This window comes from Strix aluco, chromosome W (genome assembly GCF_031877795.1).
Source record: "Strix aluco isolate bStrAlu1 chromosome W, bStrAlu1.hap1, whole genome shotgun sequence".
NCBI classification, from domain to species: domain Eukaryota; kingdom Metazoa; phylum Chordata; class Aves; order Strigiformes; family Strigidae; genus Strix; species Strix aluco.
In genome coordinates, this window is record NC_133970.1 from 29,033,307 (window position 1) to 29,049,160 (window position 15,854).

Genomic DNA, 15,854 nt, shown 5'->3' on the forward strand with positions numbered 1-15,854 from the left:
ACAGTCTACAGACTCAGCATATTCAGCGGCCCCAACTGGTAAAGCAACGGGTGGGAGCGATTCTGTCCAAGTAGTACCCGACTCTCTGCTCCCCACATCCTTCATTTCGGCAGCCTCATGAAAAATTTGAGCTACAGCAGCATCAGTAGCAGTGTCCGCGTTCGTAGTTTCCAACATCTTATTAACTATTCCCCAAGTCTGAGCTGCTTTTGGTGCTTGAAAATTTCCCATAGTGATCGCTTGCCATAGTTCTCCCCCCAAAGAGTCCCAAAGTCCTAGGTCAAACGTATTTCGTGGTCTGACAAAAAGTCCTGTCCGCTGTCCCCATTTTAATAATCTGGACAGCGCTTCTGGGTTTATTGATAAACCCTGCTGGTCCGCTAATCTCATTAAAAACCCCTGGACCGACTTTTCTTCCGCGGATACCGCGCTTCCCCTGGCTGCTCACCTTGTGCGCACTTTCGTCTCTTTTTCTTTGTTTCTTCACCCCACAGCCGTTTCTTCCCTGCCTCGTGTTTACCTTCTTTAAGAAGGGCGTTGTCCCCACCGTTGACTGCGTCGTCGCTATCCCGTTGATCTCGTCGGTGACATTGCTAGCACCTCACGTCGGTAGTATATCACGTCAATCACATCGATCACGTTGATAGCAGATCATGTCAGAGTCACCATTTGTGGGGACGAAATCCCGTGCAGGCCACAGGAGACAAGACCACAGACAATCGATATGATTGGAAGTCAAGCTCAACCTTTTATTAGCAAGCAAGCCCTTATAGACTCTTGTGCCTTCTAAGAATAGCAGCAAGCCCTTATATACTGTTGTGCATTCTAAAAGTAGCTCCCCTCGGTACTTTCCACAAACATTGCTACCTGCACACAGCCAGTAGATAAGTTCCTGCTTTTGCAATTCCAAAAGGTCCCTTCTTTATCAGTTTCTTCCTTAACGAGCACATTCTTTTCTTCTGGCCTTCTTGTAACTATTTCTTGTTTTCAGACGTCGTTAATCTTCTGACCCGAGTGCTGGTTGTACTTTTCCATTGTCAGTGTGGGCGGAAAGTTCAGTAAGCCAGCATGCACACCCACAATGAACAGCTATCTGTTATTTTGCTTTATCTTCGTTCCTGAATATGTGGTTTTGTGCCTTACTTGTGTCCATTATTCAAACCCTATTAGAAGACAGAATAATGAATTTTCTTATGGGCTTCTTCATGGTGTTCATCAGTATATAGTATCTAAATGCTTTGCAAACATATAATTGAGTTTCACAACACCATAGAATTATTTTAATTTTATGGAGTACAAATAGAGACTTAAACTTTAAGATACCATTTGGACATCAGACATCTGTTTTCTTATTGTTTTATGTGTTCAGGAACAAATTTCATTGGTGTCATTTTCATCTGTGAATGTTCTACACTTTTGGTTATTAAAGAAAATAATGTGAAGTAGCTTTTGTTTGCAACTTCCCATTTCTGTTTGAAAACACAAACTGAAACAAAACCAAATCCTGTCATGTGGAATCACATTGTCACTCACATAGATCATTGATAGAATTGGAGCCTTTAAATCCGCAGTACAAATCTCTCTCCCTTTGCCTCATGAAGTATAGAAGTAGTAAATTGATCTCTTCTGTGTGAATCAGTACTAGGAGGGGATGAGAGACAGAATGGCATGACATTTTCACAAATATTTGCTGATGGGAGAGGAGTAATGAGAATTTGGATTAGGATTATCTGTCTATTTTATGATTTTCTCTTATTATAATATCCAGGTACTTCCCAAATAAATCAGATCTGTTTGGTGAGTTGCTAGTAATCTTTATGGAGTTTGACTGGTTTTCTCATGTGTGGTACAGAACAGGGTGGTCTGTCCTCAACAGCTATAAGGGTTGGATCTATGCTCAGAACACTTCCCCTTCCCTGGTGGATATACATAGCCAGCCTTCTCACCCTGCAGCAGCAGCTGCTAAAAGTACATTCCTGCACCTGCCATAACCTAACAGGCATTTGACTGCTAGGATTATGTTTGCTGTAAACTGGATGGAAAAATACTCTGCACAAGATTTATGCCACAGGATATTGACTGGACCACACTGAATAGGAAGCTGTGCTTGGAATATTTGAATTATTGTCCTTCTGTCTCATATAATGTTTATAAGAAGAAATGTCTTAGAACTAATCCAAGAACATTAAAAAATCTTGGATCAGTTGAACAACATCTCCATGTAAAAGAAAAAAACTGTTTATTTTAGTTGTTCATTGACCTGCTAGTATCTACCCAAATCCTGGGACTATTGTACACATTAAGAGATCCTTATTGAAAAGGCATAGATTATGAGATTCATAGAGGACACAGCTGTCCCATATATCTTATCCTCCTTCATCATGACAGAATTACCTAAACTAGCCCTTGATTCAGCATTAGTTCCAGTGTGTCTGATAAGATACCTGCAGTTTCAACAGAATGCTATATTGTGGAGGACAGCTGTAAGAGAGAAGCTCAGGTGGGGGGTTCAAGAACTGGCATCAGGCTCTGTGTTGCCCAATTACTTACAAATCACCATTCAAAGGTGGAAATGAGAAAACAGGGGCCCTTTGGAGTAAGTTGTGATAGAATTAAGCAGTGATATTTCTGTCTGTGAAATATGGGCTGAGAAACGCTGGTGAATGCTGTCTATGTAAACAGGCTACAGTTCTCAGAAGCTGCTTTTTTCTGCTACCATGACTGTCAGATAAGTGGCAATACATACATAAATATATATATATATGCTTGAGCCCATAAGGGCTATCAACAGATCTTTCCTCTCCAAATAACTCATAGACAGCTGTTACCTGGGAAGCCACAAATGAGAGGATAAAAAGAACTTTTATTCAGAAGCATTAAAGTAGCTATTAATAAGAGATGGACAAGGGAAAATCTGGAAATCTCAGAGAATATAAACAGTTGCAAATTATAGAAAAAGTGTATCTTAGGGTATCCGAGGAATTTAAATAAACCATTGCTTTACTTCTGACAATTCTTTCCAGATGATTAAAGAGGTACAAACTGCAGTACTGCTTTTCAATACACTTACAATTATCTTCCCAGAAACCTAACATTCATTAATGAACATTAATACTGGAGCATATAGTAAAAACTAGTTGATCTGATTTCAATCAGCATCTGGTATAATAGCACCCAGTATGGACAAATAGTTCACTATGAACCAGAGCTATAAAAATAGCTATAAAAAAGACCAAGAGGAAGTTAAATTTAAGGTGACAAGAAAGAAAATAGTTAAGAATAATAAAAGAAAATGAAGAAAAGAATAAAACTTCCCTAGACAAAGCACTAGAAAATTCAGATTCAAATCCTGATTCTTCTCCTTTATGATCTACACATATGATTGTGGTGATGTATCAGGACAAGAATATGAAAGTTGTGCATTAAACTGTAGATTAATTATTTATATCAAATAAATAAGATCAATTCAGAACAGTTTGTTACTAATCTTTTAAAAGAAAAAAATGCTAGATTTTTAATAATTTGATTGTATACAATTTATTTTCTGATAAAGTTGTAGTGATTCTTTGTATTGTGTGCTTGTTTTTCTTAACAGTTCAGGAAGGCAGCTAAGTGAAGTCTTCATTCAACTCCCATCTAGAAAAGAATTACCAGAGTATTATGAATTGATTAGGAAACCAGTGGACTTGAAAAAAATAAAGGTGAGAAACATTTTTGGTGTGGACATTTATTTATTCCTTTTCACTATATAGAAATATGATCATTAAGTCATCATTAAAATTATGATCATATGGATATTAAATTCGCCTATGTTTTTTGCTTAGATTTTAAATTTTTATATACTCCTTGTTATGAATTTTGCTTAATGTATATTGCAGTATTTCACTACTAACACCTAAGTCAAAGCAAAACACAGGATGACATAAATCATACTTTCGGAGATGATACATTAATGTTGGTTTTTTTAAAGGACCAAATCCTGAATCTGTAAGCAAAACTTAAATAAGTGTAGTGGTTGCAAAAATTTTATGTTGTTGGGAGGGATATAATCACCTTTCAACTAGCATCACATCTTGGAACAGACAGTTGGATAGGTGAGGATTAGGCAACTTCTTGCACCTTAGAGGCCATGAGGAGTTCATGGCTATCTCTTTTACCTTCACTCATGCTGTACCTCTTTTTGTTTCTGTACTGAGAAGAAACTTGGAATTAAACTCCTTTCTTACGCACAACAATACAATTTCTGTTGCTTTTGGCCCTTCCAATTAACACAGCAACTGCACAATTTTTAGTCTGCCTTTGACCATAATGCATTTTGTCAGCATATTCCTCTCACACAAGCTTAAGTTTTGTTTGTTTTAATCGGATACTTGTCATTCCACTTAGGTAAAATGTTTAAAGAGAAGGCTTTACTGTATTGAAAAGCAATATTAATTGATTGTCCTGTCCATTATTTTTCTTTATCTCTCCCCACTGGTGCCATCCATCCTTCCCCCCATCTTCTTAACAAATGCAACAGGAAAGAATTCGTAACCATAAATATCGGAACCTCAGTGATCTGGAGAAAGATCTCATGTCATTGTGTCACAATGCTCAGACGTTCAATTTGGAGGGATCACAGGTCTGATTGAATCGCTTTGTGTTAAACGTGCCTTCCTTGCTCAGTGTTTTCAGTGCTTGTTTAATTATGACAATTCTGTATATAAAACCTCTATTTTAAATCTTATTAGTGCTTTTAATGAATAAAACAACCCAGATTCTTTGAAGCATCCAGAATCCTTTGGTCAGAACTACAATTCAAACATTCAGCGAATTTAGTTTTAATTCCATAATGTTCTGATATACTTTAGGACAGTTTTCAGACTATTTGAATCTATGCTAAATGGCTGTGCCCTGAAGAGCCATATATTGGTTTGAGCGCACCAAAGTGCATAATACAAGTAATTGAGAGAATGATCCAGCTTAGTGACAGTTGTTACATGTTTAGTGGTGAAATTTTTATCTCTACTAATGGAAGATAAAGTTTAAAGTTTGTCTGACACTAGGTCTTTGTGTATATAGTTCATATTCTCTGGACATAGTTGACATTTTTTCTTGTTGAAAGAACAATATCCATTTTGAGAGACTGGAATAATGTACCCTCATTAATAAATAATGTACCCAAATCTCTCATCTTGGAGAGATATAGAGTTCAAGTTTTTGCCTGGTTTACACACAAGGATGCATTCTGTCCTATGAATTCACAACAGAAGATATAAACAGCGATACAAAAGAAAAGAGTACAGAGACCTTGAAGACAGGTGAGAAAGTTGAAATATATGCTCTGGATTCTCTGAGATTTAGTTACAAAAGGATAAGATCTAAATCTTGGATGGGACAGACACACTAGGCTAGTCAAGAAGGCATAAAACAAAGGATTATGTGAAAAAGGGGAAAAATAAGTATTGAACAAAATTAAGATCATTGGAACAAAATACATCTAAGCACTGCAGAACATAAAAAGAACAAACTCTTTGCTTTCCTATACACTGGTCTTAGGAACCCAGGCAAACAGAATTAGAATTGTTCATTATGAAAACAAATTCAGCCTACTTGGTCCTGAAAGCTGGTGTTTAAATTTTTATCAAAAGATTGAGTTGGCAGTAGGAAAGAAGATAGGGAATGGCAACATATGTAGAATAAAGTACTACCCATATCAGAGTCTGACAGAATTTTAAATACACATTCTAGCAGATGAGGCCCAAATAGTATGATGCAACACACTATTAAATTGCAGTAGATAACATGATGACTGCTTCTGTTAATGTTCAAGGAAACAAAAAGATATCATGGGGGACTTCAGTAAAAATGTTATAAACTGGATGTCACATGCTGCCAATATTAATGCATTCTACAAGTGTCTCAACACTATAGATGACTCTTTGCTATACAGAGGAATTTTATATCATGTTATCTTGACAAATAACAATGAAATTGAACATTCGATTAAAAATGAGGGGTTGTTTAGTACAAATGATCATTACTTGATTATTTTTGTTGTGTACAAGCAGAATAAAATGTCTGTTGTACGGACTTTTTTGATATTTTAACATTCAATTAAATGAAAAAATCAAAATCAGCTCAATTATTCAAGAGAAAAATTTACTAATTATTCAGAAGCGATGATTTTGCTTAGCGATATAGATGTTTATAGCTATTTTACTGCTAATGAAAGTAAAGGGAAAAAAGAAGGGAAGCTGATATCAAAAAACATGACTGAGAAGTTTGAAGTTGTTTGGAAGTTGATCAGGGGGGAGAAATATGCAAGGAAAGATCAATGGTCACATGAGAAATCAATATCGATAATTATTCTTGTCAGAAAACTGGTTGCTATTCTCTTGGTAGGATTATCAGTAACGGTAGAAATATTCAGTAGATATTTCTGTTCTTTGGAAATAATTAGATTAATATCACAGAATGATGCAGAAATATTTTCCATTCCAACATAAAAATGTTATCTACCAAATCTAGTATTACTTTTTAAAGCATGAAGTCCAAATAACTTGTACCTACGATTTTTTTAATTTCTGAGACACTCTCTGTACCATTAATTTTGATTTTCATTAAACCGTGGGACATTCCTGCAATAATTCTCAACTTTTTTACGTTTTGTTTTATTCTGTGTAATAGTTTGGATCCACATTTGCTCTGACACATGCTTATATAATTAAAATATAATATTTATGTGTGCACTACTTACATTAAAAGATACCAACTCATAAGTTTAATTCAGACAGAGATATTTAAGTATACAATAAAGTAAAATTTGTGAGATACTTCATATTTGTTTTATTAGTATGATGCATGCTCCTCTTTTTTTTGAGCAAAGCATTTCCATCTGCACTGGAGGCTTAAAAGGTGCTTTCAGGGAGAGATAGATCTTATATGGTGTGTTCAATTTAACCAATGCATTGCTTCCAAAGTTTTACAGAGTAGTATGTGCAAGCTCATTTTGTTAAAATGATTATAGTGTCTCATTATTATTTTTAATTTTTATTTCTGTTAAATTAATCTGGCAAATGCATTACAAGCCAGATCTAGTCCTCCCATTCATAGATGTCCTTCCAGGGAGATTAATATGAAAGCTGATAGTACCAAAAACACTTAGCAGGCTTCAAAATATTAATAGAGTTTTGGATAAATATTGATTTCCAGTCTTTTTGGATCTTAAAAAAAGGAGTCTTAAAGGAATCCCAAAGATGCTTGGGATAAATTATTTTCTTTTTACCCACTTTGGTAAAACAATTTTTCAAGGCTGTTATGATCTAATTAAAATATATCATAGTTCTAGTAGTAATAAAATAATAATGAAAGAAAAACCATTGCATTCCAGGATGGACTATTTCTCTTATTTGATGTTTTAAATGTGATACATTTTAAGAGACATTTTTATGGCTCACTGTTGGCCGGATTCTTCATTTAGAGCATGAAAATTCAATATTGGCATTTTTTTGTAAAATTCATGAAACAAGCATTGTTACTCGTAATAAGAAGGCTACATTCTGTGAGTTCGTATAGGAAAAAATGTGAATTTTTGATGAAGCTTGGCTTGCAGTTCTGACATAGGTTTGCTTTCATACTGTAGATCTATGAGGATTCCATTGTTCTTCAGTCTGTATTCAAAAGTGTACGACACAAGATTGCCAAAGAAGAGAGTGAGGATGAAAGCGATGAGGAGGAGGAGGAGGAGGAGGAGGAGGAGGAGGAGGAGGAGGAGGAGTCAGAATGTAAGTTCCCTGCTGAATGCTGAGAAGGAAATACATTTAGGGAAGAGAGGGGAACTGATTTTTCCATTTGTGTACTGAGACTGGTCATAGACTTTCATTTTCCACTGGTGGAAGTAGTTTCTTATAAAGTTTGCTGTTTTGGCTGCTTCCATTTAACTTAAGTCTCTTGGCTACTCTATTCTGGCTATATTAGAATTGTGCTGAAGACTTCAAGTATTCATAGGCTGAAAACAAAACACAGGTGTTTTTAAGCACCACTCAGATGGAAACAGATCTGACTTATCCTTATCTGACTGACCATGAGTATAATATGGACCCTCCTTGTCCTGATCATGTCTCTTGTAAACATAAGTGCCTAGAACAAGTGACTTCCTTAATCCATAGGTGAGCAACCTTTCTGATATTATGCAACATATATGATTAAGAACCAGAAAATGTTACTTCAGTGAGACAAAGGGAAAATGGAATTCAGATTGTTTGGCAAGCAGGAGATGACATTCATAATTTAAGAGGCTCAGCTAATCTGCTGTGAGATGGGCCCAGGCTGGGCCAAAAATTCATCTGGGATCTAGGGCATGCTGCAGGATAAGTTGAAGCATCTCTTTTAAGTGATACTCTCATCTCTTATTAAATTATTCTGATATAATTTATTATCTCCATTGGTAAAAATGTATGTCTTTTATTTCCAATTTGAATTTTAATTTGCTGCATCTCTGCTATTCCTCAGAACTGCCAGTAGGTTCACAACATACTGACAACAAAAAAATGACTATAGAAAGAGATACATCTACATATTACCTTTCAGCTTTCCTGACCAATTAAAGTTTCCTCAATAGGTACCTTTTCACATAACCTCTGAACCTGAAGTCCCTGCAAATTTGGAAACATGATATTGTGGAAAAGGAGGGATCCTTTAATTCTGCTTTCTGCCAGCCAAGTGCTTCTACCCCATACTTTCTAACTACCTAGAACTGCACTTTGAAAGTGTCTGGATAGAGAAACTAGAGTACTTTTGCCTTGACCTACTCTGCAAGTATTACAAGCAGCTGTGCAGAGCATGCAACTTAAGCAGTTCATCTAGAAATGAGCAGATACCTTGGAACTGGGCACTTGTGTTCTCTTCAGTAAGCTATCAACTCAAAAATTGGCAGTCACCTCCACATGTAGTTTGTGCAGTTAAAAAAAACCCAAAATTGTCTGTTCCTACTGAGGATAGACATTTTTCTATGTGTAGGCAACAAAAACTACTTTATTTCTTAACATGCATCTTCCTGTACAAGGTTCCCTGAATGTAGTTGCAATACTAAATGCTATCTGTAAGTGCCATGCATTCTAAAAGTGAAAGAAAGATGCACCTGATAAACTCTCAGATTTTCTTGATAGTTTAATGCAAATTAGCGCTGCAAATATCAAGAACACAAGTAAAAGCAAATATCTTTACTTCATTCCACAATCCAGACAAAGAACAGAATGAAGATTTTTTTCAGGATACAAGGGAAGAATTTTCATGAAGACAGACTATTTAAAAGTTATTTAAAAGTTATTTAGTAGGAAAAGGATATACAATAAAGGCAGATGTTACATTCACATTCCACTTTTTACAGCAAAATCAGTGAAAGTCAAAATCAAGCTGAACAAGAAGGATGAAAAAAGCCAGGACAAAGGCAAAGGCAAGAAGAGGCAAAGCCGAGTAAAAGCCAAGCCTGTTGTGAGTGACAATGACAGTGATCAGGATCAAGATGAAAATGTAAGTTTTGTTCACTGAAATTTTGGAAATGGTTGCAGTGATTTCATCTATACCCTGTCCTGTTTGCACTCAGGATTTTCACCTCTTAGAAACATTAAACACTGTTTTTAATCTGTGTCATCATCTTGGGAGGATGGGGGAGCAGGTTCAAACTGTGTTAGGATTTGCTTGTGGGATCTGGTCTTGGTGCTGGAAGACAAAAAGTCTGACACTTTTGGCACTCATTTTTTGAAGATGTTTTCTTTCTTCGAAACTTTAAAACTCATTGTTTGCTCTCACTCCCGCCCTGGAAATGCTTGGTTTTAATTTCTTGTAGGTGTTTCTATTAATGCAGCAAATGAAGACAGATCTTTCCAGGCATTTTTAAAATGTCTGGGTAGACAGAAAGGAGCTAGTGTTTCCTGACTCTGTGCCTTTCTTCTCTAAAGAGGCCCACAGCAATTTAATTGGAATGAAATGTCATGAAAGGAAAATAGTAAATAACATATTACTTTTCTTATGGCTATCTTAATTTGTCAATTTAATTGTAATTTTTCTTTTTTTCTTTAACAAAATCCATAGAATACTTGACAAAGACTTTCTGGTCCTAGAGGTAAGAAACACAAGAAAAGTCAGTTCTGCCAAGGAAATAAACTCTGTGAGTTACTCATCATCACTTCTGCTTGGCAGAACTGACTGAACCCCTCCCTTCTCTCATTTTACAACCACTGAATTAATTTTGTCAAACAGACATTGGGTTGTATTCTCATCCTCTATAAACTAGCTCTAGGACAGTGCCTGACAAACATATGATATCATAGTGTAAAAAAGGAAAAAGTAACATACCGTGACTGAATGCGCCTCGAAAATTTTTTTAAAAATCTCCAAAACAACAAAAAAGCTTTTGATGAAAAAATGTTCATTGATAGTATATTTCTCTGGGTTGGGTTTCCTTGATAAGGGTTTCATCATGCCTGGTTTTATCATTTGATATTTTCAGTGTCTTCAGAAAGACAAAAAAAAAGTCTTTTGTAGCATTGATAACCAGGAGAAGCCATAAAAAGCCACTGGTTATTTTATTTTTCATCAGACAGTTTTCTGCTCTATTGTTTTTTTACACTGTGGTGCATATATGCAACTTTGTTTAATAGCTTATAAATGTACAGTAGACATTGTCCTGTATACATTTTTTCACTTTATGCTTGATGATCTTCAGAAAAATGTCTTTTTGAATTGTAGCAACCTTACCTGTACTGTAAACTTTACTAAACTTTTCTCCTCTTGATTAAAAACAATGGGTTGAAAAATGTTTTAGAATATTGCAATCTATATAGTTTAATGAATGGCTTCTTTCAGCAAACTGATCTATGTTACCAGTGTGAATTCTCACCTTTTCCCTAAAGTGTACTTAATCTTTGCTTTCTTTGCACAATGTCTTTGGTTGCAAGTCATAAGCCTGAGGCAAATAAAATTCCAGTAATTTTGAAGAATGTGTATTGGTGCTTTCCTAACAAAGGGATAATTTAACTCAATAAACACAGCCTTGTTTTATGAATTCCACAAAAATCCTTTTTACTATAGTGACAAAAGTGCCTCTTGTAGAGACCCAAGGTTCTCTGCTCTAATCAGATAACATAAGAGCTTGTCTGAATTCCATAGGAACATCCTCCAAAGAGATAGAAGACAAGTGACAGCTATTAAAAGATACCTTGAAATAGAAGCATAATTCCAGTCCCTAATTCGAATTCAAGTGATTAATCAATAAAAAAACCATCTGTGCTACTTTTTAATTTTTTTAGGAAATGTTACAATCCATATGTTTTATTGGGAGTGAATACAATTAGTTATATAGGCAGTCATCCCATCTATAAATTAGTTTACTTTCTTCATTACGAAGAATCAGATCATGCTTTCCAGGACTGAGATGCACTAAGATCATAGAATCACAGAATGATAGAATGGTTTGAGTTGGAAGGGACCTTAGCGATCATCTAGTTACAATGCCCCCTACAACGGGCAGGGACACCTTCCACCAGATCAGGTTGCTCAAAGCCCCATCCAACCTGGCCTTGAACACTTCCAGGGAGGGGGCATCCACAACTTCCCTGGGCAACCTGTTCCAGTGCCTCACCACCCTCACAGTAAAGAATTGCTTCCTCATATCTAATCTAAATCTACCCCCTTTCATTTTAAAACCGGTACCCCTCGTCCTATCACTACACTCCCTGATAAAGAGTCCCTCCCCATCTTTCCTGTAGGCCCCCTTGAAGTACTGGAAGGCCGCTATAAGGTCTCCCCGGAGCCTTCTCTTCTCCAGGCTGAACAACCCCAACTCTCCCAGCCTGTCCTCATAGAGGGAAGGTGCTCCAGCCCCCTGATCATCTTCGTGGCCCTCCTCTGGAACCACTCGAGCAGGTCCATGTCATTCTTGCGCGGGGGGCCCCAGAGCTGGACGCAATACTCCAGGTGGGGTCTTACGAGAACGGAGTAGAGGGGCAGAATCCCCTCCCTCGACCTGCTGGCCACACTTCTCTTGACGCAGCCCAGGACACGGTTGGCTTTCTGGGCTGTGAGCGCACATTGCTGGCTCATAGTCAGTTTTCCATCCACTAATACCCCCAAGTCCTTCTCCACATGACTGCTCTCAATCCACTCATCGCCCAGCCTGTATTTGTGCTTGGGGTTGCCTCGACCCACGTGCAGGACCTTGCACTTGGCCTTGTAGAACTTCATGAGGTTTGCACGGGCCCACCTCTCAAGCCTCTCCAGGTCCCTCTGAATTGCATCCCTTCCCTCCAGCGTGCTGACTGCACCACACAGCTTGGTGTTGTCAGCAAACTTGCTGAGGATGCACTCAATCCCACTGCCCATGTCGCCAACAAAGATGTTAAACAGCGCTGGTCCTGACACCGACCCCCGAGGAACGCCACTCGTTGCTGCTCTCCACTTGGACATCAAGCCATTGACTGTAAGTCTTTGAGTGCGACCACCCAGCCAATTCCTTATCCACCGAGTGGTCCATCCGTCAAATCCGTGTCTCTCCAATTTAGAGACAAGGATTTCATGCGGGACAGCGTCAAATGCTTTGCACAAGTCCAGGTAGATGACGTCACTTGCTCTTCCTTTATCCACCAATGCTGTAACCCTGTTGTAGAAGGCCACCAAATTTGTCAGGCACAATTAACCATTAGTGAAGCCATGTTGGCTGTAACCGATCACCTCCTTATTTTCCATGTGCCCCAGCATAGTTTCCAGGAGGATCCGCTCCACGATCTTGCCAGGCACAGAGGTGAGACTGACTGGCCTGTACTTCCCCGGGTCCTCTTTTTTTTTCCCTTCTTAAAAACGGGGGTAATGTTTCCCCTTTTCCAGTCAGCAGGAACTTCACCGGACTGCCCCAACTTCTCAAATATGATGGATAGTGACTTAGCCACTTCATCCGCCAGTTCCTTCAGGACCCGCGGATGCATCTCATCAGGTCCCATGGACTCGTGCACCTTCAGGTTCCTTAGATGGTCTCGAACCTGATCTTCTCCTACAGTGGGCGGTTCTTCATTCTCCCAGTCCCCGCTTTTGCCTTCTGCCTCTTGGGCGGTGAAGACTGAGGCAAAAAAGTCATTGAGTACCTCAGCCTTCTCCATATCCCGGGTAACCAGGTCTCCCGTTTCCTTCTGGAGAGGGCCCACATTTTCCCTAGTCTTCCTTTTATCACCAACGTACCTATAGAAGCTTTTCTTGTTGCCCTCGATGTCCCTGGCCAGACTTAATTCTATCAGGGCTTTGGCCTTCCTAACCTGATCCCTGGCTGCTCGGATAGTTTCTCTGTATCCCCGCCAGGCTACCTGTCCTTGCTTCCGCCCTCTGTAGGCTTCTTTCTTGTTCATCCATGCAGGCCTCCTGGCATTCTTACCCGACTTCCTCTTTGTCGGGATGCATCTCTCCTGAGCTTGGAGGAGGTGATCCTTGAATGTTAACCAGCTTTCTTGGGCCCTTCTTCCTTCCAGGGCTTTATCCCATGCAACTCTGCTAAGCAGATCCCTGAAGAGGCCAAAGTCTGCTCCCCTAAAGTCCAGGGTAGCAAGCTTGTTGCGTGCCCTCCTCGCTGCCCTAAGGATCTTGAACTCCACCGTTTCATGGTCACTGCCCTTGAGCTTCCCACTCCCCACCAGCCCTTCCTTGTTGGTGAGAACAAGGTCCAGCATAGCACCTCTCCTCATGGCTCCTCTATCACTTGGAGAAGGAAGTTATCATCAACGCATTCCAGGAACCTCATGGATTGCTTGTGCCCTGCTGTGTTCTCCCTCCAGCAGAATTCGGGGTGGTTGAAGTCCCCCATGAGGACCAGGGCTTGTGAATGGGAGCCTGTTCCTATCTGTCTATAGAGGGCCTCATCTGCTCGTTCTTCCCAGTCGGGTGGCCTGTAGCAGACGCCCACTATAATGTCTCCTGTCCCTTCCCTCCCTTTAATCCTGACCCATAAGCTCTCGGTCGGCTCCTCATCCATCCCCAGGCAGAGGGGACATAGAGGGTGACACCCCCTCCTCCCCCCCTCATCTCCCCTGCCTGTCCTTCCTAAAGAGCCTGTATCCTTCCATTCCAACACTCCAGTCGTGGGAGTCATCCCACCACGTCTCAGCAACGCCAATAAGATCGTAGCCCTGCAGGCGTGCGCACGTCTCTAGCTCTTCTTGTTTATTCCCCCTGCTACACGCATTTGCATAGAGGCATTTTAGTTGGGCCCCCGATGAAGCTGACTTACTGGTTGGAATTCCTTTGTGCTGCTCTTCAGGTGATCTCCTGCTGACCTGTGATCCCTCTCCAGGCTCTCGGCATCTATTGCTGGCACTGGCATCAAACTGGTAGGAGTGGGATGGATTGAGGTTCCCTTCCCCTGGCAACTTTAGTTTAAAGCCCTCTTCCCCAGCTTGGCAAGCCTATGACTGAAGACGCTCTTCCCCTTCTCTGACAGATGGACCCCATAAGCCCCCAGTAGACCAGGTTTCTCAAGGCGAGTCCTGTGGTCTAAGTAGACGAACCCCTGGCTGTGGCACCAGTCCCATAACCAATTGTTGATTCGCCAGATTCGACTGGCCCTTTCAAACCCCTTCCCTTTGACCGGGAGGATTGATGAAAAAACTACCTGCACTCCAGAGTCTCTTACCACCGCTCCCAGGGCTCTGTAATCCTTCTTGATACTCCTCAGACTGCTCCTGGCTTTATCACTGGTGCCCACATGAAACAACAGCAGCGGATAATAGTCGGTGGACTGTACGAGGCTCGGTAGTCTCTCAGTGACATCCCTGATATGAGCCCCCAGTAAGCAGCACACCTCTCTAGAGAGTGTGTCAGGTCATCAGATGGGTGCCTCTGTACCTCTCAGAAGAGAGTCGCCTACTACTATCACCCATTGCCTTTTCTTAGTTGCGCTGGTTGTTATACGGGGAGCAGATTGGGCTGCCTTACTCAGCTCCAGCATCTCTCCTGATGCAACCAACAGATGGGCTTGTGATCAAGGGGTGGACTTGACCACTGAAGCCATTGCACAGGTTATTCATGAATGTGAAACATGCATCATAATCAAGCGAGCCAAGTGAGTAAAGCCTCTTTTGTACAGTGGCTGGCGGCTGGGATATCAATATGGGGAGGCCTGGTAGATCGATTATATCACACTGCCACGGACCCGCTGAGGCAAGTGTCACATGCTTACAATGGTAGAGGCGACCACCAGAGGGTTGGAAACTTACCCTGTAATGCATACCACTGCCCAAAACACCATCCTGGGCCTTGAAAAGCAAGTTCTGTGGTGGCATGGCACCCCAGAAAGAACTGCCTCGGACAACGGGACTCATTATTTCCAAAATAACTACATAAGCACCTGGGCCAAGAAACATGGCACTAGTTGGGTGTACCACATTTCCTATCACGCACCAGCCTGCAGAAAGATTGAACGATACAATGGACTGTTAAAGACTATACGGATAGCAATGGGCACTGGGACATACAGGCACTGGGGAGGCAAATTTAGCAGAAGTCACTTGGCTGGTTAACACCAGAGGATCAGATGACTGACCCGGCCCTGCCCAAACAAAACCCCTATGTGCTTTAGAAGGAGGTAAGGTCCCCATAGTGTGTGTAGGGAACTGGCTGGGAAAGACAGCTCCTCCATCAGGAAAAGGCGAACCTGTTCATAGGATTGCTTTTGTTCAAGGACCCGGGTGTACTTGGTGGGTAATGTGGGAGGATGGGGAAATCCAGTGTGTCCCTCAAGGAGATTTAACACTGGGGGAAAATAACCCATGTTTTGAGTTGATTATGGGAAGTACTACAGCAGGAATCACCTGAACCAACCTGAGCCTCGCAAG

The 15,854-nt window shown here is 40.3% G+C and overlaps 2 protein-coding genes across 5 annotated transcripts in view; one reads left to right on the forward strand and one right to left on the reverse strand.

Annotated features, from left to right (window-relative positions):
* The window catches only part of LOC141917748 (SWI/SNF-related matrix-associated actin-dependent regulator of chromatin subfamily A member 2), a 225,979-nt gene extending 211,603 nt beyond the window's left edge, over positions 1–14,376 (forward strand). For 2 of the 3 annotated variants that reach the window (XM_074811167.1, XM_074811166.1), the window contains 4 exons: positions 3,596–3,701; positions 4,520–4,621; positions 7,625–7,766; positions 9,371–10,801. In XM_074811167.1, coding sequence (XP_074667268.1) covers positions 3,596–3,701; positions 4,520–4,621; positions 7,625–7,766; positions 9,371–9,531 — 511 coding nt within the window. In that variant the 3' untranslated portion in view covers positions 9,532–10,801. Of the gene's footprint in view, positions 1–3,595; positions 3,702–4,519; positions 4,622–7,624; positions 7,767–9,370; positions 10,802–14,281 lie in introns of those variants that run through there. The other variant, XM_074811165.1, reaches the window with a different exon arrangement.
* Positions 731–15,854, reverse strand: part of LOC141917755 (SWI/SNF-related matrix-associated actin-dependent regulator of chromatin subfamily A member 2-like) — a 45,920-nt gene continuing 30,796 nt past the window's right edge. For both annotated transcript variants that reach the window (XM_074811185.1, XM_074811184.1), the window contains one exon: positions 731–1,163. In XM_074811185.1, coding sequence (XP_074667286.1) covers positions 1,140–1,163 — 24 coding nt within the window. In that variant the 3' untranslated portion in view covers positions 731–1,139. The remainder of the gene's footprint in view (positions 1,164–15,854) is intronic.